The sequence below is a fragment of the Pyrgilauda ruficollis genome, unplaced genomic scaffold (assembly GCF_017590135.1).
Source record: "Pyrgilauda ruficollis isolate IOZ18807 unplaced genomic scaffold, ASM1759013v1 scaffold33, whole genome shotgun sequence".
Taxonomy (NCBI): Eukaryota; Metazoa; Chordata; class Aves; order Passeriformes; family Passeridae; genus Pyrgilauda; species Pyrgilauda ruficollis.
In genome coordinates this window covers 7,370,328-7,397,944 of record NW_024524711.1, presented here as the reverse complement: position 1 = coordinate 7,397,944, position 27,617 = coordinate 7,370,328, and the positions used below count along the sequence as shown (strand labels likewise).

The 27,617-nt window shown below is 37.1% G+C and overlaps 1 protein-coding gene across 3 annotated transcripts in view; it reads left to right on the top strand.

Annotated features, from left to right (window-relative positions):
* The window catches only part of CACNA2D1 (calcium voltage-gated channel auxiliary subunit alpha2delta 1), a 359,280-nt gene that overhangs the window by 46,410 nt on the left and 285,253 nt on the right, over positions 1-27,617 (top strand). For all 3 annotated transcript variants that reach the window (XM_041474556.1, XM_041474555.1, XM_041474558.1), the window contains exons 2-3: positions 3,857-3,938; positions 20,892-21,008. In XM_041474556.1, coding sequence (XP_041330490.1) covers positions 3,857-3,938; positions 20,892-21,008 — 199 coding nt within the window. The remainder of the gene's footprint in view (positions 1-3,856; positions 3,939-20,891; positions 21,009-27,617) is intronic.

The window sequence follows — 27,617 nt, the reverse complement described above, 5'->3', positions numbered from 1 at the left end:
TGGACCTTAAATTAGTGTGAGTGGTCTACAAAGATACGGCATATCATTACATCAATCTACCTTCCTTGAAGTCAGCAGAAAAACACTGCATCAGTTTCAGTAGGGGAAAAAAAAGGTTATAGCCAGGTTACTCTGCATCAAGACGTCTTGGTTTCTTTTACCCTTGTAATTGAGCAGTGCTCTGTTCTACAAGTACAGGTATAATATAAAAATAGGTTTTAATGAAATTAAAAGAAAGATTTTTTTAGTCTAGCACCTGCTATATTTAGTTCTGCCTGGAGTGTGGCTAGGGGTATACCTGTGAAAATCCTTTGTCTTTAGCAAATATAATGGTCCTGCTTTAAAAAAAATGAGAAAAATATCCAATGAGAAAAGAAAGAAATCAAAATTTTCCTGTGCTGTCGAAATAGCTGTTTCACAAAGTTGGCTAAACACGTAGTGTGGATGGATGGCTCTTTAGTGTTTTGCCTACTTTGTCATCAATCTGATCACAGCCCAGGTGACAGGAGCAGGGCTGTACCTTCTAATCCCCCAGTAAATGACCCGTGTCTGTCTGTCTTTAATCAGACAGCTCCCTCCATCACTCAGATCACTTGGAAGCTGCTGTGGGAAAGCACATGCACACTCCTTTTGTCTTGTCACTGCTTCATTCAGGGACAACCTGTGTGTGGGAGAAGGGGGTTACAGTCAGTAGTCCTGCAGAACATAATCACCTTACAATAGGTGATACATCCATTGCAATGTTTGTGCCAAACTAATAATGATACAAACAAACCAGCCTTTTGTACTGGCTTTCTGTTGGTGCCCTTTGCAGAAAAAAAATTGCTGCTGCTTCTTTAAGTCATGGGGGCTCCCATTTGCTGTGACAGCTTTCCAATTGTTAAATAAACTCTGACCATGAGCAGCTGTCAGACAGATATTGCACTGCAGGCTTCAGTTAAAAGGAGCACCAGACAAGCATTTCAGTGCCTAAAGGCCCTTATTTATTTTGTTTTAAAGACACACTTAAAAAAACCCCAAAACCACAATGAGATAATACGATTCCTTCACTGGAAAACAAAAACAAAAACCTTTTTTTTATTTTTAATGTATATACTCTATGCATTTTTTTTTTTTTGGTGAAAGTTCTAGAATGTGAGTATGTGCATTTCTGAGAAAAAGCCTATGTGGAGCATGCAATATCTCAAATATACACTAGGAAATTGAGATGCAGAAATCCTGACATTAGACTTTATAAATACAACTAATCATATTCAAATTCTTGTGGGAAAGCAGGAGGAATTATACTGAGCTTCCTCGAAGTCATATAATGTAATTTTATCATTTCTGCTTTTGACAGTAATCTAGCTCAACACTTGTGATGTTATTGCTTTTTGCCATCTGAACAATTTGAGCTGGTTGAAGATGTCCTTGCTCATTCCAGGGGTATTGGACTGGATGACCTTTAAAGGTCCCTTTCAACCCAAACTATTCTATGATTCCATAATTCTGTAATAATGTTGCAGTCTGATGTACAGGAAAGCAAAAAAAAAAGGGACAGTTTTCACTACTGAAGGTCTAACAGACTAACTCCAATATGCAAGAAAATTATTCTAAAGGTAAATATATAGTGAATATATTGGTAGAAACCTTAATATTTACATTATAATTACAGCTGGGGAGGGAGATTGCCATTAAGTTAGGAAGAAGTTGTACTTCCTCATATTGCAGTTTACAGACTGATACTCTCTACCCTTACCTGACTGAAAGTCAGACTGGAGAACTTGGACTAGGAATCAAAATTGATCAGGGCTCCACTAGAAGATATTTAGAAGATAGGTTCAGTTCACCTGGCTGAGGAGAGAGTGAGTCAGCTCTGGACGTGCATTTTCCCACTGACATTGAAGCAGAAGCCTAGGTCAAACACAAATTAAAACAAAATCAAACCAAACCCTAAATAAAACAAAAACTAGTCATGGTCATTAATTTCAAAAGGCAAGGTGTGGACTAATTGTGTGGAAGCAGGAGTTCTAGACAATATATAAATATTTATTGAAAAATCAATATTTTTTCATGTTAAAGAGAAAATATGATTCATATTTTGTTTACAAGTAATAGTAAGTAATTACTGGTTGTATGAGTAGCTTCCAAAATTTCAAATTTAAGTAACTAACTAGCTAACTAACTAACTAGTTAACTACTATGTGTCTTCACCATTCCAGTTTTGTTTAAAGACAGAGAGGAATATCTCTAGTAAAAATATAAAGTAGTAGGAAATGGAAAAAGTCAATTTAAAAATCAATCCTTCGTGATTTTTTCTATCGACTTCTGTTAGAAATAACACCCACAATTTTTATAACTGAAATGGATCATAAAAAATCTCAGGGTGTTCAATTATTTATTTTATGCTTTTGAAAACATCTTTGGGTAATGGGTTTCACTTTTTCACCTTTCATTTACCTCATTCTTCCACTCAGAAAAACAGAAACCATTCAAAAATGGAAAATGATAACATTTTCTTGTTTGTGCTTGTACTTGTGCTTTTGAGTCAATACGCTTTGCACAGATGCAGATGATGGTCTTAAAGCCATGGTAGATATAATGCACCATGGTTTTAAATAATCTGATTTCTACAGAGAACAAAATGCTTATATAATATAGGGCTTTGTGGACTCTTGAACCAGGAAATTTATTTATTTTATGTCAGTTTTTGGAAAGCAAAGTATAGAAGGGAAGGTTTGGGAGCACTGCACCAACAATGGAATTAATTGCTATAGTCAATGTAAATATGATTTTTTATGTGAAGTAAGCATGATGAAGGGTCCTTTAATAAAAACAGTCAACTTGAGACCATAATGGAGATGGTACTCTTTGAAGATATTGGTTGTGTTTTAGCAGAAAATGTATTCATTAAAGCCATGGAAAAAAAGGAGTAAAATCAGTCTTCCATCTTCTTAGTCTTCCAAATTTTCCATTTTGAAGCAAAAATGGAATCTTCCTTTTTTCTGTCTATATTAGTGAATTAATCTAAGTTGTTACCTCTGGGTTGTGAGATCAAGGCTGGGAAATGGCTGAAATAAATATGTTTATCTGTTCTAGGTTTCAGAGCAGAAAGCTGGCATAATGGCAGGGATAGTGTGAGAGTTGAGTTGGACTTGAAAATTTCTGGCTAGGTAGGCCGGACAACCTTCTGAACATAGATCTTACTGGAATAAACTTTCACCATGGCTCCTTTCCTGCTACAGAACGTGACATGGCACAAAAACTGTGTTGGATCCCATGCATTTCCAGAAAGTCAGGTTTACTGGGCACAGGGAGCAGAGCAGACACAGCAGCAAATCACTTGTTCCCTGGTGACAGCAGCCAGGAGCAAACGTGTCTTTCCAAAACAGCTCGTGGTCACTGCTCACTGCCCTGCTGTTGCTTCTTGAAGAGAGGCTACAGGCCAGAAAATCTAGTGTGGTTTGTAAGCCTGCTTCCAGCTGCTGCTTTTCTCTGCACTGTCTGTTGGGAGAAGGACGTTGGGGCACTCTGGAGGGGCATTTTTGGGAGTGAGCTGCACGGTAGGCAGGTTGCCCTGGCAGGTAGTGTGCCAGCTCTCTTGTGGGGATCTTTGCTACAGCTTGGCTTCAGAGATATGATTTCACTCTTGGGTTTACAGGTGGCATAGCACGGTGGCCACCACAGACAGCTGTATGAACGGATTCAGGTCAACAAGGCTGAGTAGAAGAAAAATCTCAAAGACAAGTCTTTTATGTTTTGTATTCAACTTTATCCCTTTTATTTTTTCCCCTTTTCTGTGCTATGTGCTTGTATGACATTTTCATCTGTCGGTGATCTGACTGGATGCCTCTGTTTTCTTTTCTGTTTTCTGCAGGATAAAAGCATGGGTGGATAAGATGCAAGAAGATCTCGTGACGCTCGCACGAACTGCAAGCGGAGTGGACCGGCTTGCTGAAGTAAGAAGAGGTGTCCTAGGCTGCTGTAACTAGAAAGTGAAGGGCTTGCACCTTCTAGGCTTTACAGTCATTTAATCCCAATGTACAAAAATTATTTTGGGGGATTAAACTCTGCAGTGCTTGCTGAGAGAGAAATGAAGAACAGACATCCATCAATTCGCCCTCAGTGTTGCAGCATTTTCTCAATGATATTTAATCAGCTTTGCAATATCAGACATAAGGCTTGCCATTGTTGCAACACTTCCACTGAAGCAAGCACTTTTATGTTCTGTTTGCCAAATACGGCATCCAGGAAGCAACCATTCACAGTGCTGGAGAATTCTGCTCTCTATTAACAAGGGAACCTAGCTTTCTGACACATATTTTATGAAGTAAGGCAGCTTTTGGTTAGCAGAAACACAGATGAGAATGAAAACTACTTTTATTCAGCTGTACAAATTTAACACCAAGTTTGTTTTACAGAAGAATTTACAAATCTCTGATTGAGATTTTTTTGTGTTATTATTCTATTCATAGATGGTCATAACACATGTGCCATTGCAGAAAAATGAAGGCACGATTAAGAGCATGTCAGAATTACACTGCCTATACAATTTTGTATGTATACATCACAATCCAGTATACAACCATATGATCATACCTCTCCCTATCCCTGCACAAGATCTATGGCTCTTTCTTTGAACTGATGGATGTCTGATTTAAGGTGCAGGGAATTTTGCTGCTGCATCAGGAAACTGAGCTATTGTTTTCCAGCAAAAGCCCCTGGTGCTGGGGAACTGGACGTGAAGCCTTGAGATTTGGTTTTCAGAAAATTATTCCAAATGATCCATGAAATGGATAGCAGAGGTTTGAGCAGCTTCAAAAGGTTCTTGAAGCCGTTAAGAAGCACACAGAAAAAATAATGTCTGAAGTTGTCAGATTTAGCATTGTGTATTAACGAATTCCTTTGACCTTAATGACCTTTTGCCCAGACATTCATGCCTTGTGTGTATCCTGTCCCAGAAGGACATTTTGTCATTACTGACTATAAGAGGAGGTTGGATGATTAGCTCAGATGTCCATTAGCTCAGATGAGATCACCACTGTCTTATAAAAGGAAGGGCTGTGTCACTGCATGCACAATGAACATAAATGAAAATTGCCAGATTTATTTTAGTTCTGGCCTTTCCTAATATTTGACTGCATCATATTGCAACACAATTTAAGGCAGATGCTTTAGATGCATGTTTTAATCTTTAAAAACCATAAATAAACTGAAAACAAAATCTTAAAATCCTTACACAAATCACCAGATTCCTGCAAGCATGGGTTTCCAACGCAGAAACGTCTAGTACTTGAGCTTCCTGAGGAAATGTAAGGTTTGGAAGCATGGAACTCTCATTGGAGTTTTTGCAGGTGGATTGCACATGTTTCTGCTGACAAAGGACAACAAGATTTGCAAATCATCAGTCTCCAGGTTCTGGTGGGAACTTTCTGCTACAAGTCCCTTTTTGCTTATCCAATATAGGTGTGATCTGGTCTGTTCTGCACTTGCTGTGTCTCTTTTTTCCCTTCCATTCAGCATCTTGCTACTGATTCACCATTCAACTTTCCATTCCTTTCCTGCTGTGTTGTTTGGCTGCCTTTCATTTCTCCTCAACCTATGCTATGTTTCTGTCTCAGCTCCTGCCTTTGCTGCTTCGCCAGTCTGCCTTTCTATTTTACGCTAGTTTCTTGTCTCTATTTTAGGATCTTTCTCAGCTTTTTCCAGATCAGCACTTCTCTTTTAACTCCTTCATTTTTCTTAGCATTTCCAAAAGGTGTGTGTGGCCAGACGGTCACAATACTCTCATCTCTTCTCTTCCACAGGAATTTCTCTTCCCCTTCCTCCATCACTAATTCTCAGTCCCAGACTGTAATTTTCTCCTGTATGATTTTTCTATTTCACCTTCCTTTTCAGTCTCATTTTCTCCTTACTCTTTGCTTGCTATTTTCCAGTCTATTATCTCCTGTTTCCATATCTCAGTCTCTTTCTCTTTCTCCTTCATTCACTTTTCCTCTCCTCCTTCTCCCACTGTGTAGACGTGAGAGACCACAGCAAGTCTGATCTTGAACTGCAGAAGAGGTGGGACATCCTCTAGGAGTGATGTCTCTGACTTGGAATACACCTGTGTTCTCAGCAATTTAGCTGATTAAATCTCTGCAATGATCTGCAGGTCCTTTTCAGGCTAGAATTTTTTTAACACGGGAGACTAAAACATATCTTTAAAAACACAGCATTGAGTTTTTAATCTACAATGAATAGGTAACAGGAGAATGAGTTACACAGGATTTCTAACTGGACCAAAACTATGAGTTAATGTCTCAACCATTTTGTTATGCCTTCTTGTGTAAGGACTACATAGTAAAATAGATAATGAAAAGCCAAGAAATTGATGTTTCATTCTCTTTTTCCCCTGAGGAAAATGTCAGTTTATGTTGTTGATATTTGGCAAATATATAAACAGTCTTATAATGAAAACTACTGGGCAAGCCTAGTAATCTGTAGTGCTACCAGCTTTGCCACAGTGCCATTCATGTGGATAAAAACAAAAACATGAATGTGTGAATACTATAGGTAAGTTTCTTTTGAAAAGCCAGAATTTACAAGACTTCAAGGAAATAGTGATGATATTCACAAGATGGTCGATATGTGCTTGTAATCCAAGGATTAAAAGCATGAAAGGAGGATGTTTCCATGTAAAATATCCCCCTGTATCAAAGCCATGTGTTTGACCTATGTGTCACGATGTTTTTTTCTAGACATGAGGTTTTAATTAGCTCTCTTGGCTGCAAGAGAAAATGCAAAGCCCTGAAAGGTGTAACCCATGCACTCTCCCACTCTCTTCTTGTTTACAGGCTATTGTCACTTTCCCATTTCTGAATGACATCCTTTTTTTTTTTTTTCCTGCTCACTGCCTATTAACATTTAGTTAGATCTCTTCTGAAATGAACCACAATCTTGAAAAAATGGAGACTACAAGACATGAAAAACAGCATGCCTGCATGCTTGTCACTTTTATTCACAGAATTTGCCTTCAGATGCTCACGCTTTTAAAATGTTTACAGTCAGATTGAATTTTCAGCTTTTTTTCTGATTTATTTCTTCTTTCAGCTCCAAAACTGTTTGGATCAAACCTGTAGTCTTCATGTAAACTTGAAAAAAGAAATAATTTGTTTGGGTTTTCTGCCTCTTCTCTCTCTAAAAGCAGAATGAATAATATAAAAAGAAGGAGCAGATTGCTCCTATTATAAAATAGTAAACATGACTTTCTGTCAAAAGCTGTAATAATCAGATTGGTAGGAGAAATGTCTTCCCTCGTTCTAGGGAAAATTAATTTTAATTTTGCCAAGTGTGAGGTTAAAGCTCTTAGCAAGAACATGTAACAGATTATAACCATTTCACAGCCTGGTCAATCTTTCCCTGGACTCCGGGAAAGAATTCCCACTGATTCAGCTGAAATTAGGATCTGTGTTGTCTGCTTTGTGCAATTAAGTCTTCTGTGAAGATGTCTAAAGTGACCAAGATAGCTCTCAAAGTAGCACAATTAATACATTCTCATCTAGAGTGAATTAACATAAACCAGAGCTTTTTCAATTAGCTGCAATGCTAATGGTGCTCCCATAATTTGCTGAAAGTATCTCGGGGTTCATTTGTGCTTGGATGTGCCTTGGGTGTCTTTGTGCTGCAGGGAAATACACTGTACAATGGCCTCTTCTGCAGAGCTATAATTTCTTTTTTTTTTTTTTTTCATCACCATGAGCGAGAGGGATATGAGTACTATCTTAATTCTCAGTTATTTTGATTTTAGACTGGGAGAACTTTTGACTGGAAGGATGTAGGTAGTGATTGGGAGTGGGGCTGTGGCTGAGCCTCATCCCCAGTGGGTGCAGCTGTGGAAAGCAGGTGAGCAGCACTGACAGCAATGAGCCATGGAGTGCCCAGGGGCACTGAGCAACCTCCAAAGGAACAGAGGGCACACAGGAGCAGTGCATGCACATGGGGGGGATAAAAGGTTGGGCTAAAGGAGAAGAAGGGCAGATGCTTGCAGCCTTCTGAAATTGGATGGTGATCCTGTGTGTATCGTGGCCATCTCAAATGTGACGTGCTGCAGAAAGGATGTAAAACTCAGAGTGTAATATGTACTTATAAAGGAATAAAAAAAATAAAAATGTAGATGACTGTTAAAGTCAGGTGAGGTGTGTGGAAAGTGGATAGCTGTCCTGTTGAGATCAGTACCTTGGTAAAAGTCTAATTTAATCTGCAGTGTGGAGATAGAGCACTAGGGAAAGTATTTTTTGTATTTAAGGTTTTTGAATTCAACATGTACTAAATTTCATGGAATCATATTTAAGGAGAAGAATCTCCTCAGAAGAGGATTCCCTTTTATTTCTTTTTGACAATTTTCTTATGGTGATTTGGAATTACAATCTTGTCCTAGTGACTAACCACTCTTTCTCTTCCTTTTGCATATATAATGTAGCTATTGTAACTCTCACAAATCACAACTTTTGAAAATACCTGTATAGCGAGGATTCACAATAATATATTAATGAATATTCCATATAGTGTTTAAGAAGACAAAATATTTAGGAGTTTATTAGTTCATTAGGGATTCTGCCTCTGAAAATATGAATATATTTGTGCTGATGCAAATTTCATACATACATACATACATACATACCTTTTCTCTTGTTAGCAATGATGACAGCAATATAATGCCTGTAGTAAGAAAAATTGCAAAAGAAAGCTTGGACACCTTAAATAAGGCATAACTTAAAACAAGAAGTTTTATGTTGAGGCTGCTTTCATCCACAGCCTGAACCAGGTAAAGTAGCATAACTGGGGTAGAAGAAACAAGGGGCTGGAGAGGCAGGGGAGAGCTGCTTATTGTGATGCCCAAAGGAGACACGCTGGGATTGGGGTGTCCTGCACAGGCCAAGGAGTTATGCTCCATGATCCCTATGGGGCTCTTCCAAGTCAGCGTATCCTCTGGGATACTCTCTGGGAATGGTCTCAAAATAGTCTTCCAAAAATAGATTTAAAGCACATATTTAAATCCTGCCTTTTTGGACATTACTATGAGTTTAGGTGAGATCTGGGCGAACTCCAACTTGGATGCAATACCAGTGTAATATCCCCATTACAGTAATGCAATGATTGCTTCAACAAGGCAGGAAGTTGGGACTCAAGATGCCAAAATACTCAGCTGGTTGAAAACTGGCAGAGCTCCACTGACTGCAGTGGATTACACTAATTTACATTTGCTAAGAATCATGACTAACAACATTTAATTTACAAGCCAAGCAGGTAAAAAATATTAAAAAAACCCAACAGATTTTTCCACAAAAAGCAGAGTCTATTGCTGCTGTAGTTGCCCAGCTGAAGAAGGTACTGTTTAGTCCTTCCTAAGGATTTTTTTCCCATAGAAAAGCAAAGGGAATGTTTATAAGGAGATGTTGTATGTACAACTTGAGACTTGAAAGCAGGAATACAGGATACACAGGAAAATCTTGTCCTGTATGCTTCTTTAACTGTCTCTCAACAAAGCGCAACTTAGTATATTCTTTTTAGTTTTAGAAGTATTATGTTAAAAAAATGCAAACAACAAAACAACAGCAACAAATAGTCATGTAATTGTCATTTCAGCTTAAGAAGGTTCATGTAACTTTGTCTTACCCGTGAACTCTCTGTGCATTCAGGCATTATGAAGTTGCTCTGGTGTGAATGATAGGGTGTGAATAAATATAGTTTCTATAGGGCAAATAGACTGTTAGAAAAAAAATAAGAAGGAGTAGACAGCAGCTTAATAGACTTTTAAAATACATGTAGCAAAATAAATATTGAGGCTGATCTCACCAGCTGCATTTCTCAGTAGGTATTTTGTCTTTGAAAAGAAAAAAATGTACAAAGTTCAAAGTCACATTCTGATTTAAAAGATACCTCAGTATACAGGAAAAAAAAAGTGAAGAACCTACTGAACTACAGAACTAAGTACATAGTTCCATTTTCATGAAAGTATGCACAACTTCCATTTTTACATAGATTGTTCACAGCAAAGACTCATGACTAAGCTAATTGACAGCTCATTTAATCTAATAAACTATTACAAGTATGCTTCTGGAATCCAGCTCCTAAAATACCTCTAGGCACAGGAGAGAGAGTAGGATGGGAACCCTGCAGTACCCAGAAAAGAAGGCCTTGGATTAGAGAATATGCCTTATAGCAATGCATGTGCTTGTCTGTTCCAAACTGATTGAAGAGAATCCTCTTTTACAGAAACACTGAATTAAAAAATATGGGTCTGTGTAAAGAGCTTTGATGTGACAAACACACTGGAGCTTCACTATGACTGTTACACCAAAAAAATGCCATCATGTGCAGTGTAACTTCTTCTGGCAATGGCATAAATGAACGAAGCATCAGATAGAGAGGCAGTTCCAAGGAACTCTACTCCCTGAATCTGTTTCCTTTTTGATATATCTATGCAAAAGCAATCCATGCATGATGTTCATAAGGCATGCTGCTATTACAGTAACAGGAGCTGTAGAGTGAATCCATATAGGCTGTCTTGGCCTGTAAATGATATTCCTACTGAGATAAAAATACTGTTTCATCCTACAAAAGAAAAAGAGCTAGGTGTGGCTATATGATATGTGGTGATGAGTTTCATTCACAAAATGAGTCCACCAGCAATTGTTAGAAGATTTTTATTTATTTTGTCTTTTGAATGCTGTTTTATAATAATTAGTTCTTCTTCAGTGAACAGCCCAGCCGAGATCCTGCAGGAGCACATTCCATCCCTTGCTCAGCGTGAGGTCTGTGTGCCCAGTGCACAGATGGTGTGAGTCTGCTCAAGCTCTCACATTGGCAGCAGCTTCCCAGGCCACACTTTCAGCTTTCCAGGTCTTGGATCAGTCTCTGGAGTTTAACGGGGATGAATGGCTTGTAAGAGAGGATGATCTCTGATTTGAACTGCCCTGGAGCAGGGATGTTCAGGAAAGCTTCCTTCTGCCACAAGGAATGATAACCTGGAGTAACTTTCTGTTGGGTTCTGCAGATTTTAGCTAAATTAGTCTTAGAAGCTCTGTTCTAGAAGCCCTACAGACACACCACTGACTTAGACCTAGGGAGGCTGTCATATAGTGCTTGTCTTGTTCATTCATTATCTCTGTAGAGGTCTGTGCAAGGGGAGGCTTCAACAGCTTACTTAAAATTCATGTAAGACTTGTATCTGGATGCTCTTCCCTATTGTCATAGGAGCCTATAATTCCTGCTTAAAGAAGGTGATTTGGCAGGTAATTTAGCAGTAAACAATTTCATTCCTACTATTTTTCTCAATGACTGGCATGATATATATGCGGTTCTTTCTTTACATTTATAAAGTAAATTGAATGAATTAGCAAAAGCTTTATAAAAAATTGAATTTATATTTTGAAAACATTAAACAGATACATGGATTTGAAAATTCTATTTATTTTTACCAGCTCTATAGTTTATTATTTAATTGTTTATACATTTATACATTTATTTTCAACTACTGTATGTATCAAGTTGGATTTGATTTGTATATGCTTTAGCCAAAGGCAAAGGATTTTGTAGCTCGTACTATTCTCTGTTGAGCTAGCAGATGGACCTTGGTGATATATGGACACATTCCAAAATATGCTGCACTCACCCTTGTTAAAGCTGAAGTAATGGAGAGTTTTATGATTAAGAAAAGTAAAAAGAAGAAATGCAAGAACTGGATTTTTTAAAAAGATTGTTGATTTTAAGAATAGCAACCCAAATGAATATACTTGGTGGACATTTCTCTGGAGGTCCTGGCTGTGGACTTTGTAAGTTTGAATTTCATCAGAAAATGAAATTTTTGATTGAAATGTTGTGAATGCCATAAGTCCTGAGGAGTTTATCAGTATTTTTACCCTGGATTTCAAGATACTTCTGACATATAAAATAATAATATATTGTGTAGTCCATCCTTCTTCATCGCTGAAAATGCAAAATGTAACTGATACCACAACACTTGTAGACACAAACATTGTAACTATGAAGCTGTTTCCTGTATGTCATGGGTGTACTCTCCAGTCCTCTAAGAAAGAAAGGAGAGTGTTTAAATGCGTAAAATTTGGGAAATAAAGAAAATTTTCAAGTAATTCAAATTGTGCCACTCAGTGAGGTTCACAATGACTGATCTGAAAAATCAGAAATGTGTTATATTCTTTCTTTTCTCCTTTTGTCTCTTTTTGTTGTCCTCAGTGGAACAAAATACCAAGCAACTTTTTTTAAAACATAGAAAAGACTTTTTACCCATATAAAGCAAAACCACATTTTTGTATAATCTTGCAATGAAAATTTACACAAGTCAACTATTTTGAAGCTGTTGAAGCACTTTTATCCTCATTGGGTCACCAGTTTTATATTTACTGAAACTTCCTTGAGTTCAGGCCGTATTTATGGGTGGTTCTGGTCATCCACAACTGAAGTTTTTCTCTGAGGTGCAATTTTGTTATGTTGTTTTTTTAAAGAAAAGAAGGGAAAGAATTGATAAAAAGAGAGCAACTCCATTTAACTTTTTAAATTAACTTAGTAATGTGTAATAAAATAGATATCAGAAGGTTTGGCTGAGTGAGAGTGTACGAAGCCAGCCTCTGAAACACATGAATTCTTTCTAAGCATAAATAGGCTATTGCACACTATTCACATTTGTCTTCTCCCTCATTCCTGAGGTGAGGACACCAGTCTGCTGTCCCTGAGAGGGGTGTGGTGAAGGGAAGAGAGGTCAGGATTACTTTTAGAATGGAATTATGAAGGGTTTGGTGCAGTGAAACGTGGTCATTTCAGATATTCACTGAGGAGTCAGAGTCCATTTACCAGAATTATAACAGTGTATGAGATGGTTTAGCCTTGTTAGTGACTCCCAAAGTTATTAACAGTTTTTTTTAACAATGTGTGTCCCATTTGAGGTGTACCACTGCCACTGCTATGTTCTGTGTGCAACCAAATACCAAAGCTGCAGGCATTAAAAGTAGAATTCTCCAAACTAAATTCTCTTGAGTTTACACATTGCTGACCAATGATGAGATGTCAGGAAAATGAAATCACTTTTAAAAATGCAAGCTGGGAAATTTGAATACATATCTGTAAGTTTTCTTTGTAATCCAAATGGAAATTAAGAGATTGTCAAAACACAGGGACCCTCATTTGCTATTTACAGTTGCCAGTCTCTCTCTACTCCCTTAGCAATAAACTGACATTTTGAAGCTTTCCTTCTTCCAGCAAACAAAAGCAGCTGTAAGTCACTAAGAATAGGTGGCTGCATTAACAAAGCTTGCTCAAGCTCAAGGGAAGAGATGGCCTAATATTACCGTAGCTTTAATTACTGTTTGATGATCTGGGTAATCTTTGATCAAAGCACTGTTCTTGATTAATTTAAAATGTTCTGTTGGCTTCAACAGTAATAAATTCTGTCCTATTGGTACTTTTATTCGGATGGTTTTTGTAGAAGCTGAATATAAAATTAAATATTTTGTTTAAAAAAAAATTCACGCATTAAACCAAACAAAATCCCAAACATTAGAGCTAATAATTTTCCAAGTCCTGTGGTTAGTAAAAAGAAAAACTATTCAAGTCCCCTGAGATTTAAAATTACTTTTGGGGAGAGAGTCAGTAGATGACAAATTGCATTAAGAACAGCTAAGGCCAAAATTTCCTATGAATAAGTGGGTTTGAGAAATTACATAAGTGCCCATCTCCAGATGTACCAGAAATGTGGAATAAATGTGAAACACTATCTTCCCATTGTTCTTCTTCTGTTACAAGAAAGATCCACTTGTACTCATGAACTGGGATTTTTGAATTCTTACTCAGTCTCAGCTAAAAGCTTGAGTTAAAACTGCTATGAAACCAATAAATGATGTCATCTTGTTACTCAATACTGAATTTTTATCACTAGGAAGCAAAATTGAATACCTTTGAATGCCTTTTCTTAACAAAGGGGGATGTAAAATCTGCTTTTCCTGTGTAAAGTAGCAGAAGTACAAAGCTGATCTCCTGTTTTATCAAGGTTTAAATACAAAGTGGCAATTACAAAAATTGCTTCTTAATTTGAAAGTCCTCTGGACTACTCTATTAATTATCAACAGTCAAAAGGGGCTGATGATTCCTACAAAGTGTGCCTGATTATATGCTTCCCTTTGAGTAGGCACCTGAGTGAGCCCATTGACTCTGGCACTGCTTATCCTCTCTCTGCTGTTAACTGAGGCGTAAGTGGTCCCAGCACCTTGCAGAATTCAGTCTGAGTGTTTTATTTAAGAATGAACTTGCTCTGATATTTTTTTTTTCTCCTAACATGCACATCACTGCTATGGTAAGCCATGGTTTTCAGCACATCAGCTGCCCTGTCACTTGTCATCCCAGACCTTTAGAGCAGTCAGTGATCAGGCAAGTGATTCTGAAAAGCAACAGCTACAGGAAACTCCTGGGGTGGTTTCCTCCTTTGTGTCGTTGCCATGAATTTCAGGAATGAAGGCATCTGTGAGTTGCTAGGGAGCAGCTGTGATCTTATTTATGCACTATATGGAGCAGAGAGTAAGACCTATAAAATACTCAGACTTATTCCTTTGAACACACAGAATGCTTCTTAGAAATGAGCATTTTTCAATGAGTTTCTCAATGAATTGCTTCTGATTAAAAGAAGTGTCTTGTCAGAAAGAAAAATAGTCTGGGATGTGTATAGAAATAGAAACTATTATTATAACTTTGGAAATAAGATACACTAGTAAGAAGATAGAATTTTCTTATTCTGGGCAGAACATACTGGTTCTGGCTACTAAAATTTCAGTTAAAGGAGAATATCTGCAATAATAAAAAAGTTAGATATATGATAATATAGTAATGATAGAATGTAATGTAATATAAAACTAGAAAGTGGTTGTTTATTTTTTCTGACTTTTCCTGCTCTCGAGATCTCATCATATTTTTGGATGTCTGTCACATGATCTCACCTCTCTGCTTTTCTCTCAGAAGTGACATAATGACGTAACTTCATGGCATTGGTAAAAACAGAAATTAAAATTACAAAATGTATGTGTGTTATTAATTGATATTTTGTTAGCTAAAAAAAAAAATTAAACCAGAAACTTTTATTCTTTACAACATTGAATTTTTTAACAAAACTATAATTTAATAATTTAATCATTTATTTATTTATTAATTTATTTATTTTTAACATTACCCAAAATTTCAGTAAGAAATGAACTTCTTTTTTTCAGCTGAGGACTAGGCTGAAATGGAGCTGATGGCCCAGGGTACAGGCAGAGGCTCCTGGTGAGACAGATCATGGTCACTGAGGCCTGGTAGTGCTACAAAGTGGTAGAAAACAAAAAGATTGGAAGGACCAGGGAGAATTGGCACAGGGAGGGCCTTTCCAAAAGTGAGAAGTGGGCAGAAAGAGAATACTTTACTCAGCCTTAATTTAAGTTTCACTCTGTTCAGGAGGATTTTTAAAATTTATTAACTAGGTTGATTACTTTAGTGCACAAGCTTGTAAAACCTGGGTCAAGATTTCACAAGTACTGTTAGTAGTTTGGTGTGGTTGATTTCAGGGGAGATGGGGGAAAACCCACCACAAAATTTTGGTTGATTTTACTACAAGCTCAGCACTATTTTGTCATCATGGCAGACTCCAGCTGGTCTAGGCTGACCATAAAGCATTTGGTGATAAGGCAGTGATTGTTGACAGAGATATTTCAGCCCAGCTGAGCTAAGTGGTCTTGAAAGGAGTATTGAAATAATAAAAGCATCCATAGATTTACCTTGTACAGATAAGTATAACTGAAATTGTTGAGCTATTTAATTTCTCTTTTCCAAAGCTGGAAAAATTACAGTGATTTTGGTTAATTTTTGAAATTTTGGGTTTGGACTTCTGAAGACATTGACTGTTCTGATTTCTGTGTCCATGGAAGCATTCAGTGATGGAAATGAGATTGGCATGTTCATGTCCTATGTTTGGGCCCTCAGCCAAGTTACCACTGCCTGAAGGAGAGGCTCTGTTGTTTCTAAACTGGGTGACTCACATGTTCAAAGCAAACAAACAAAGAGTCAAAGGAGTTATACTGCAGTTAAAAATAATTCTTTTTCTGAGTGTGATACAGCGTGAGGGCCATTTAAATATATTGTCAATGCTAGGGCCAGCCCAAATGCCTGCCACAATACAGCAAGAGCTATGTAATAATGTCTTTCGTTCTCTCTCAATTTATGCAGAAGTGTTTGACTTGCCCTGGCGAGCTTTGTAGGAAGCAAGGAGAACATCTCTTTGTGAGAGATTTATAAACATGTCCTTGAAGGCTGAACAGAGAGGGGCACGTTCTGCTGAGGAGCTGGCAGTTTTTCTAATCTTTGTCACATTCAACTATTGTTGTGTTGTTTCACCTTAATGTGACTCTCTCCATCATGTTCTCCCCCCTAAAACCTTGTAGATCATTATGTGCAATTTTAATATAGTCTTTCCTAAATAAAGAAGTGCATGACTATTGACTTTAGAAAAGAATTAAAGTATTTTTGTGCTATGACCTTACAGGTTTTGCTTAGTCATGCAATGAGGCTTTATTCTGTGAGAAGTGACAGGGTTTTACTGGCAATTTGGAGATCTTTTAGCAAAATATTAGTGATTAAAGTACTAAAAAATAATTTAGATGTAAAAAACAATAGAAACTTGCATTCATTTAGTTAAAGCAATTTAATAAATTGTATTCAAATTAACTTCTTATAACAAGCTACGGAGCTTGCCAAATTGTATTTTGTAAGACGAATGAGCACACCTTTGCCAATAACATTCTTTATAGCCATAAATCTATATAAAAGCCACATAGCCTTTATGGCCATTTGAGATAAGCATTTGTTAATTCTGTTAGACTGCTAGGAGGGACGCTTGGAGAAGGAAAAGTTTGTCCCAGGGTGCCAAATCCTGAAGTGTGTATCCTGAAGTGTGTATTTTCCTGTGTAGTGTTGTGCTGAACTGCCGCAGTGCTACAGTGAATTAAAGAAAAGGGTAGTAGGCAACAAATAAATTATGTACACACCTCCTAAATAATTAATGAATATTAGACTGCTCCTTGGTAGTTGAGACAGGTCTCACACTTCAGGAAAATAAAGAAGTGTGTGAAGTTCCAAGTAATTTCTGATGCTGTTTGTTCAGGAGTTTGCAGGATAAATCTTTCACTGCCAGTAGAAGCAGGATAGATTGGTGCTCCCAGCCCTGCCATGGCAGGTAAACAAAGAAGGCGAGAAAGAAAGTCTCTGACTCAGGACTGAATCTGTGTGGAATCTTGTCCACTGACTCTGTGTGTTGTATAAATCTCAAAGGGTTTTATTTTGGGCGAGAGTTGTTCTGAATTTTACTTTTTTTAGAATCACTGACAAATACAAGTTGTGAAGCCAGCCTCAGTCAGGCTTTCTTGGTGGTAGGACCTACAATGCCTGTTATAAAGTTTTAATGATGCTCCCATCTCTTGTTGTGATGATCTCCTTGTTATGTGATTCAGACTTTTGAATTTTTCTCATAGCTGGTGCTGGAGAAGAAAGATGAAAATGTTTATTTTTTTCCTGAAAATGTCCCCCTGTCTAATGCTTTGATAGTCTGCAGTTTTCAAACCATTCAAACTTGAGGATATGGGAATAACTTCCCTATAGGAATTGGGTGTGTGAAAAATGTGAGTGCTTTCAAATTGGGGTTTATAGGGTCAAACATTTGCTGGAAGAATAAATTAGATACAGGGATAAAAGTGCAAATTTTCCATCCAGGTTCTCAATGCATTACTAGTATGGCTTACTCTAACTTTGCTCTACATTGAGCACAGCACAAGAAGGACACAGACCTGCTGGAGCCAGTCCAGCAGGACACAAAGATAATTAGAGAGATGGAACATTTCTCCTGTGAGAAAGGACTGAGACAGTTAAGGTTGTTCATCCTGGAGGACTTTGGGGAGACTTTATGGTGGCCTTCCTGCACCAAAAAATGGCTACAAGAGAGTTGGAAAGAGACTTTTTACAAGGGCAAGTAGTGACAGGGTGAGGGGGAATGGCTTTAAACTGAAAATCAGTAGGTTTAGATCGGGTGATAAGAAGAAATTTTTTTACTCTAAATGTGGTGAGACACTTGCAAAGGGTGTTCAAGAAAAGCTTGGATAGGGCTCTGAGCAATCTGGTCTAGTGAAAGGTCCCATGGCTTGAGGTTGGTCCCAGATGATCATTATGGTCCCTTCCGACTCAGGTCATTCTGTGATTGTGTGATTAAGTCAAATAAGATATTGTCTTTCTGGTTGGTGGTTCTGTGAATGCAGTTATAATATCCCCCTTAATTTCTACTGAGGCTGTTCAATCACAGCCTGTTAGAAACTAAATTTCACTAAGGGCTTAAAAGTATCAGAGAATCATCACTACAGCACTTGTCCTTATATATCTGGTCAGTGCAATCTCCAGATCATCCCTGTCATCCATCTGCTTCAAACCTGCATTAATTGAAGGCATATTTCACTCTGTCTCTATGTGAATTCTCTTTTCTTGTGGCTCACTTGGTGTTTATCACGTTGAGTGAAAAGATTAATTACTGTGAAATGGCATTTTTGCAATTCTTTCTCCAAATTTTAGATTTTTTGCTTAATTGAAACCCCAAATGAAAAGGGTTCATACTACTTTTTTCTTATTGTTTTCAATATTGAGTAGGAAATAAAGAGAAATTGTGGAAAAAAAATGTGGAAAAAAAAAGAGACGAGAAATAATTGAACAAAGGAAACCAAACAATCAAACATTTTCACAAGTGAAATATATGAACCATTTAAAATTATTTTTAAATTTATTATTTTAAAACTTCTGTGAAAGTTGTTTTGTATTTTTTACACCATTTACAAAATCTTGCTTCCATTCTTCTGTAAATTTAGTAACTTTTGATTGAGGTGTACTGCATGCAGTCACAAATGAAGTTTAAAGAATTTGCCATTACATTTCTCTTCAAAGACCAAGACATCAACACCTGGTATATTGCAGTGTCTGCTCCTTCTGTGACCAGGGTGAATGGTTGTTGACAATGTGAAAACCTGAAAGTTTTAAAGATTTGATGGTCATTCCAATTTAGATGTTCCTCTGAAATTTCCAGTCTTGATTCAAGCCGTCTAGATCCATAAAACTGATTTTTACTCTTGCCTTGTCTGTAGGACTGGTCACGACAGTCAATTTACCTCCAAATAATTTGCTGACTGGAAATTTAATTTGTTTCAGAGAAAAAGGAATAAAATTCTGAAGTGATCAATTGTAGAATAAAATGTCTTTATTTCCAAATTTGTTTGTTGGCTTATAGGCCAGTTCTACTATTAAGATATGTCCTAAAAAATCCTCCCACCAACGCACTCCCAATCCCAAAAATAAAACTAACTCAAAAAACCCAGAAACCCCTCAAAAAGAGATTTTTGGGTTTATCCAGAGATAAATTTTTTGTGTGGCTGTTTTGAAAATCAAGCACCTCAAAAGTATCCAGACTACAATCTGAGTTGATTAGGATCTGTCATTTGTTGTAGTCATTTCCTGCTCATGGTGCACGGAGTTTTTAAAAATAATATTACTATAAGAGGAATAAAGCTTATTCCAATTGCTCAGTTACTGGTGGAAAGGAACGACTGCAGAAGGAAAATAAACAACAAACCAAGACCCAACATAAATTTAGTAAAATTCGTAAGTGCTGAAAAGCTGTGGCAGCTTATGGGACATGCCTGATAACAATTTGCATCTATAACTGTAGTTTTTAGAAAAGTTTTTGTGGTACTTATCAGCTACAAGCGCCAGAGGTGTAATGTGGTGAGTTTCCTTAAGGTCTCCAAAGCCTTAACCCCAGAGAGCTGGCGGGGCTGGCAGGCTCAGTCTGCTCGGCAGTTTTTTGGCTCTCGTGCTGGATGGCAGCCAGTGCATTAGTCCTGGACCCGTTCCTGCCTGAGCCTGGAATGACTCCCCGGGAGACAGCACAGCCCCCACCAGGCAGTGCTGCAGAGGCAAAGTACTTGAGTAAACTCAGGCCATCTGTTGGCTGCATAAATTAGTTTTCCCCGTTTGCCCATCAAGATAAAAGGTATCTACTTTTTTTTTTTTTCCTTTATTTCCACTCCAAATATAGTATTTTTTTCTTTATTCAGTTCTAGTTGGACAGAGATAGGCAAATGCACTTTTTTTTCTTTTTTCTTCCTTCCTTCTTATGGTTACATGCTTTTCACTGTAGTGTCTTTGATTAACAGATAAAATTATCTCCTTCATATACATGTTCTGCTTTGAAAACAGTTAATGGCTCCTTATTCATGACAGAGAAGAAACACATTTGTATTTTTCCTCTTCCCCTCATCTTTTTTCCCCATCTCCCCTCATGTATTTCTGCTTTTCCCTCTTTTCCTCTTACTTGTTCCTCCTTCTCTTTCCTTATGAATACTAATACTATCATATGAATAAATAGAAAAGGGACTAAACTGATTAAATTAGTATAACTTAAATGAATTAATTCAATTGGTATATTTGTATTTCATATTTCAAGGAAGAATTCAATTCAGCAATAGCTATTTTATTTGAAATTCAGTAATTTTAAAGGATCACCATTTTACTGCTCTCTTAGCATGCCATGGGAATCAGATTCCTGGAGCATTCTGCAGTTGGTTAGTTTGTCACTAAAACTGGTCAATTTTGAAGATTTATTAAATGATTTTTAGTGTCAGCTTCTACCTCTCAGACAAAAAGGTGAAGTACTTCTTTCACAGGGCCCAATTGGATTTTCCTAGCAGTAGTCATTATGAAGCTCCAGTAAGAACAGATGACATCTTGATGCCTCTTCTGTCAAGTCACTTGGCTTATTTTGAATGTGTACTGTCATTTTGATTTATTTCCATATTTTTATTTTGCAGATTTATTTGAAAAATGCAGCAATGTATACTGTAGAAGCAAACAACCCTCGTCAGCTAGTGGAAATTGCAGCCAGAGACATTGAAAAACTTCTAAGTAACAGGTCTAAAGCCTTGGTGGTGAGTACCAATGGTTCAAGTTTTCTATTAGTATTTTACAAGATCTTTATTTACTACTGAAACTTATTATTTACTATGCTTTCATGGTTATTTTTACTACCTATACACTTAGAGGCAGTGTCAGTGTGATGTGAATAAGACATGACATGTAGAAAGATGGCTCCTGACTTCATGGTAAAAATGAACTCGTTTGTTGGCATAGGGCAGATGTTTCTAATATTGACCGACAGATAGGAACCATGGCCAAGTAAGAAATTAAGTTATAAATAGATTGGAAAATATTCCTCTAGGTGACGCACATGAATGTTTATGACTTGAAGATCACTGTACTTTATAGTCAGTAATGAGCTTGGAGAAACAAGAAACATGGCTTTATTTTTTTTTCTGATTTGCTAATTTAACCTGTATTTCAATCATATTCTGTGTGAAGGCCATGCTTCATTGGGACTTCACAATTATTTATGCTTTAAATAAAAAAGTATCTGTTTTTTTAAAGTGCTTTTGCCAGCAGTCCCTTTCTCTTCTATCCTGTAAGACACCAGACCTGGGTAATTGCTTTGTATGGTTCCTACTGACTAAACACATGGAGGGGTCTGGATGAATTAATAAACATACTTCATTCAGAGTAGAACTATTAGAAATAGGTTTAAAGGATGGAAAAGCAGTCTGGATTTCCTTGGGCAATTATGTATTCAAATAGGCTTGCAAATGAGGTTGAATGTATCATTTAAAGTGAAAAAGAGGAGAAAGAGAGATTAATTCACCAACTGTAGATGTCTACTCAGCTGGTTGTCCTAAGCTCATTTTTTTGTTCAATGGAATAAAACAGGCACTCCTCAGTCAGGACTGACCTGACATTTTCTGAGCAAGACTTTAAAATGGGATGAACTATAGCTGAGAAGAACCTCTCTCTTTCTCAGCTGGAGAAGCCTCAAATCTAAATGTCTATATTGTAAGTGTTTAAAGCTGGGGGAGATAAGTCCCACCCAAAGAGTCCTTTTATCAGCACAGTTCCATGCAGCTGAAGAATCAGTGTGAGTAAAACTGCTGCTGCTGCCCTGAGGACTCTCCTTCTTGTAGGCAATGAAGTTTGCACAGTCTGTTGTCTGTGCATAGGTACCACAAGAGGAACCCATTGTCCTGTCTTTGGTTCTTAGCAGGATTTCATTCTTCCAGTTCCCATTGTTTACCTAATACACAATGTGCATCAGTGTTATCTGGACCAAAGCTTCTCTAATTTGTTCAAATTACTTGAAAATAGGTCTGATGTTTTTCTTGTTTTCCTCTTTTTCTTCAGAGGGTATGTGTTTATGAGGCATTCTGTGGACTTAGTATTACTGTAAGTCATTTGGAGACCTTTGTGAATACACAATTTTTCCCACCATTTTCTCTTCAACCCATATAAGGTTGATGTTTTTAAGTTATCACAGCAAAAGCTTATATTTTCTCAAGACACAAGATTAGTGTAGGGGTTTTTATATGGGTCTGTGGTAGTTTGATCTTAAAATTTTAAGAAAATTAAATCATTATGTCCATGCTTACTTTAAGAAATATTTCAGAACAGTTTTTCTGTGAATGTGGAAGAAAGGTGCTACCTCACTTTAGGCAAGCACATGGTCACGTTTTGAAAAGGGCAGTATGATTCAGTTTCCTGATGTAAAAGAAGACTAAATTAGGAGAAGGATGGTCCTTTAGTCCAGTAGCTCCTAGCAGTTCAGATATTTATACTGACTTTTCTATTTGCAATTATCCCAGATGTATGCCAGAACTTTCAATGACTTCTGATTTGAATCCTTCCTGTACATTTTTTTATGCACAGGAGACATTTATTATCTCCTGCACCTGATCTATTGATTTCTACTAAGATGATTTCTTCTCCTTCCATATACATTTCTCTTTCTGCTTTTTACATAGACTACCTTTATGCTGTCAGTTTATAAACTTTATGTAATGAGGCTGAATTATTTACCTAAAGTTTCAGTCTTCCTAAGTCTGATGGGTCACATTTTCTCTGAAATCAGAAGTGGAGTTGAATGGAACTGTTACTAATGACTGCACAGAGGGTTTTACCATTGGGGCTAATATGAGTCAAAGTGTTAATTAAGACCTGAATCCTGAAAAGAGTATGGTGCAAGGGCATCATCAGGCATCCTCCAGTGATGCCATGAGGAAGGTGCCAGTGAATTACATCAACAGTGTTATTGTTCAGAGACTAGCATACCTCAGGGATGTCATGGCCTCCTCTAGGCATGAGACACAAACAACCTTTGGGCAAGGTTATAATAAACAAATATTAGTCATGACTTTTCTAATAATAAGTTGCCTTCCCTTGAGCTATAAGATCACCTTTAAAATAGAAATATGTCTCGCATTCTGAATTACTTGTGTTTTCATCTAACTATGGGCTAGAAAAATCATTATCAATGAGACTAAAATTACCAGGTAAATGGGTATGAGTTTCTGTTTGACAGAAGCTTAAAACTGGTGGTTGAAATAGATACCTAGCTGAGGAATGACAAAGGGGAAAGCTCTGTTCTGAACTTACAGGGCTTTCCTAGATTACTCTTACTAGGAAATGTAATGCACAGAAGAAAAAGGATGAAAAGAAATGGAATATTTTCTAGCAAAATGCAGTGGGGAAAGAGTATGAGTAGTAAGGAGGGAGACAGGCAACAGCCCCCTAGTGAAGGATGTCAAAGACTGTCTTGCAGTGCAGCCTGTTGTTGAAATAGTGAACATTTCTTTTTTAGCTTTCTGCTGTTTACTATTGTGTATTTGTATGGCCTAACCCCACTGAACACTCCTATTTCAATATAATGAATTCCCATATGCAAATGGTCCTGCAAGCACCAAGGAGTTGGGCTTGATGATTCCTATGGGTCCCTTCAAACTCAAGATACTCTATAATTCTACAGTTTCACGATACTACAGAGAAGTTAATATTCTGTCTTTGTGTACTTCAATAAATGGTGGGTGCAGATGAGCTGTGCAACATTGCAACTGCATCCTCAGGTGTGTGCTGGCAGATGGGTGGAGGCTTCACTGAAAATGTATCCTGCGATAACTACTGGCAAAACTCACAAAGCCTTTCCAGGGATACCAGCAAATAGCATGCCTAGCCCATTGGGCTGTCTGGCACCCAAATTGTTCATTTTTGCTGGAATTGGCTTCAGTTTTAGCAGACCTACCTCATTCATGAGTGCAATAGATTTCTGAAGCTATGTAGATCATGCTAATGGATCAGAATCTTTTCATTCAAATGGAAAATTTGGAAGACACTGATATTCATTTGATGAGTATCATTAGAAATACTAAATAGACCACCTGACATTGTAATATATTTATAAAACATAGTTTGAGGAGTTACAAATATTTCCTCATTGACTATACAAATTTAAACCCTTTTAAAGTTATTAATATAAAAAATGGATTACTAACACTTTTTTTTATTACTAATGTAAAATACTGTAGTAATCTTGAGATTTGCAAAAATCCTAATTTTTTCTTTTTTTGTCATACTTTAAAATTAGAAAGGTATATTTTAAATACTTCTGGGGTTTTGTTTTCTGTTTCTGCATTGCATCATGAGGGGAATGAAGTGTAATTTTGTTTATATAATGTATTCAATGTATAAAAAGTAATATTTGGTCCAGTGCTGCAGACCAATTTAAACAGCAGCTTCACTTGTGTGCAGTATGAAGTTGGTAGCTGTGCAGCCCTTGGTCTTCCTCTCCCCATTGATCAGTACATTTCAGGGACCATCCTGAATCTTCTACAGTGGGAAAATCTGTAGTTTTACCGCTTCCTTTTGCTCAGATATTTGAATTGAAGATAGTAAGCATTTTGTACCTTTTAGGTAGAAGAAAATTAAGAAAGAAAATTAAGAATACCAGATACCTAGTAACAGTCTTTCAAGCCCAGGTTGAGAAGTTTTAGGGAAAAGGATTAAAACATCCTATTTCTTGCTTAGCTAAGATCCCTTTCTGCATTCGAAGATCATTTAATGTTTTCCTCTTTGTGCAATAGTTTGAAATTAGTATTCATTATCCTTCTATCCAGAAGTACAATTTATGCACATTACCCTACAAGTCTTTTCCATAATAAAATACCTCTTTCTGGAAAGATTCAATGTCAGGATAGTATCTTCAACCCTATGTTGTAGACTCACAGTGCATTTATTAGTGCATTTTTCTTCCATTACTGCCCACACTGTAAGGCAACAGCATAACCATTAGTGTAAAGCAAACACTTAAGCTCCACTAAAATGCATTTCACTGGAGAATGAGAGACAGCCATATTTTCACTGCCAAATTCCTGCCTATGATTTATTTGTTTTGCTTTGGGGTCATTTGTGTCTGCTTTTAATTAACTCATGTTAAGGTTGCCCAAGGGAAGGGTCTAGTCACTACCCTTGGCTTCCTGAGCTATGTGTAGATAAAGATGAATTACATGCACATTTGCACCTTATTGCCTAGATTTCTTCAGACATCTCAACCAGAGGCATAATATCTTCATTCTAGCCTCCTTGCTTTGATTTCTTAAGAAAACTGAGGAAGCTGGGTTTCCATGGAAACTGAGGCACAGATTGTGTGCTAGGAGACAGGTTCCCTCTACGTGCTGTTGGGAAATGTCCAAGGTGCACAACTGTGTCTCTGAACGAGGAGCTCAGAATGTTTATCTGCTGGTTTAGATGCAATTTCAACACAGCTGTGCAAGTGTGTCCAAATCTCTCAGTATTTTCTTGCCTGCCTGAAATAAGGCTTCACTGTCTCACAATAAAACTGGGAAGCTTAAATGTGTTACAATATAATTTGAGGTTCCCAGGCAGAGATCCTGTGCACTTTAAATAGAGTTGGGAATTTTTGTGTATCCTGAAAGACCTATAAAAGTAAAATAAATTTTATAGGTGTGCTTGATACTACTGTTTCTTGAAAGGTATCCTCACTCTAGCTTGAGTTTGTTTTGATATCTAAAACCAACATAACATTCTCAAAACCACTCTGGGACACTTACCTTCTGGTCTGCTAATCTTGAATTGTCTATAGTAACAAGATAGCTTTCCATTCTTTAAAAATACTCTAGATAAATTTGAGATCTCCACTCATTTAGCAGAACTTTGACTGGATATCATCTGTTGCTTTTGGGCTCTGTTACAACTCCGTCTCCTGAGCTCCACTAAGAATTCCAAGAGGCCCAAATAGTCACATCTTGTAGCTGAGTCCGCCATTCCTGCATGCTATTGTAAAGTTTAGAGGTGATCACTCTGTGATGCCTTGGACCAGGTCTCTAAACTGAAAATATCTGTGAGTACATGTGAATACTTATCTGGATATGGACACACTTTAACAGGTGTGTTGAAATTTCTTCCTAACTATACTCCAGTATCCCTTCAATTCCAAATGGTAAATCCATTTACTTTTATTCTCTGCCTGTGAGGGCTGAAGTCCTTGCCTGAAAATAAGGTCATTCTTATTGGTCTAGTTTGTATTTTCCTAAAGGTGATGGCAATCTGGGCTTCTGACTTCCCTCATTACTTTGCAAACAGTGACACAGTAAATACTGTGATTTTGTCATGAGGAGACACTGATGAACTAAGTCTTGAGTTGATGGGAGATTCTGATGTTTCCTGTTGGTTATTTAATGTGTGTGATATCCCATAGAATCTACAGAATTTTACCCTTGACTTGTGGTCGTATCAGAGGTCATTCAAGATAAAATGTTTTTGCCTTCCTCTCTTTCCTAGACAATTTTAAGAATGTAAGCCTTATTGAGAAATTGATTTGAAAACTGGTGTCAGCACAAAAAGAAGCATCACCTCTGTCTTGGCAGATATGCTACTATTCAATTTTTGATTTTCAGTGTTTCTCTTCCTTTGACTCTGCCAGTTACAGACAATGTTAGACAATTTTACTGCAAAGGGCTCAAGTTGGAGAAATTCAGAGAAGGAAAAAAGCTTGAACTGTGCTTAGTCTCCCAGCAAAAAAAACCAGTTTTCCACATTTTGTTAGTATTTTTTTGTTAGTTCTTTGCAATGCTGAACATCATAAGGAAGCTGGCAGTGGACTGTGTGTACACAGTTTGCCTAAATAGTTTCAGGTATGATTTCTAAGAAGAGGAAGTCTGCAAAGATGCAAAAGAAGGAATTAACTGGAGTAAATTATCAGTTCAAAAAATGAACAGTTTTGTCTATGCATGTTTTTTGTCATGCACAGAGGTTTTGTATTATTTTTCACTCTAACATTTGAATTTTCCCCTTGAAATTGTTTGGCTGTGCCTGTTTCTTTTCTTTAATGTTTCAAAATATTTTATTTTATTACCTTTTAATTTCAAGCTGGGCATTGCTCTTTAGCTATAGGAAAAATTACACAAAGTGTGTTCCAGAATCATAAAGCAAATGGCTTTAATTGCAGTGATCCTCCCAGAAAAATGCTTGCAATTTGGAAAAATACAACTAAAATACACTTTCCTCTGTCTAAGGACTGTAAGATTATGCATGCATGCCATATGTTTTTACATGACAATATGTCTTGGTACTTTAACTCTTTTCTGTTATATATTTGGCAGAATTTTACAGTGTTAGGACTTCAGGTCTATTCACATGTCTTAATT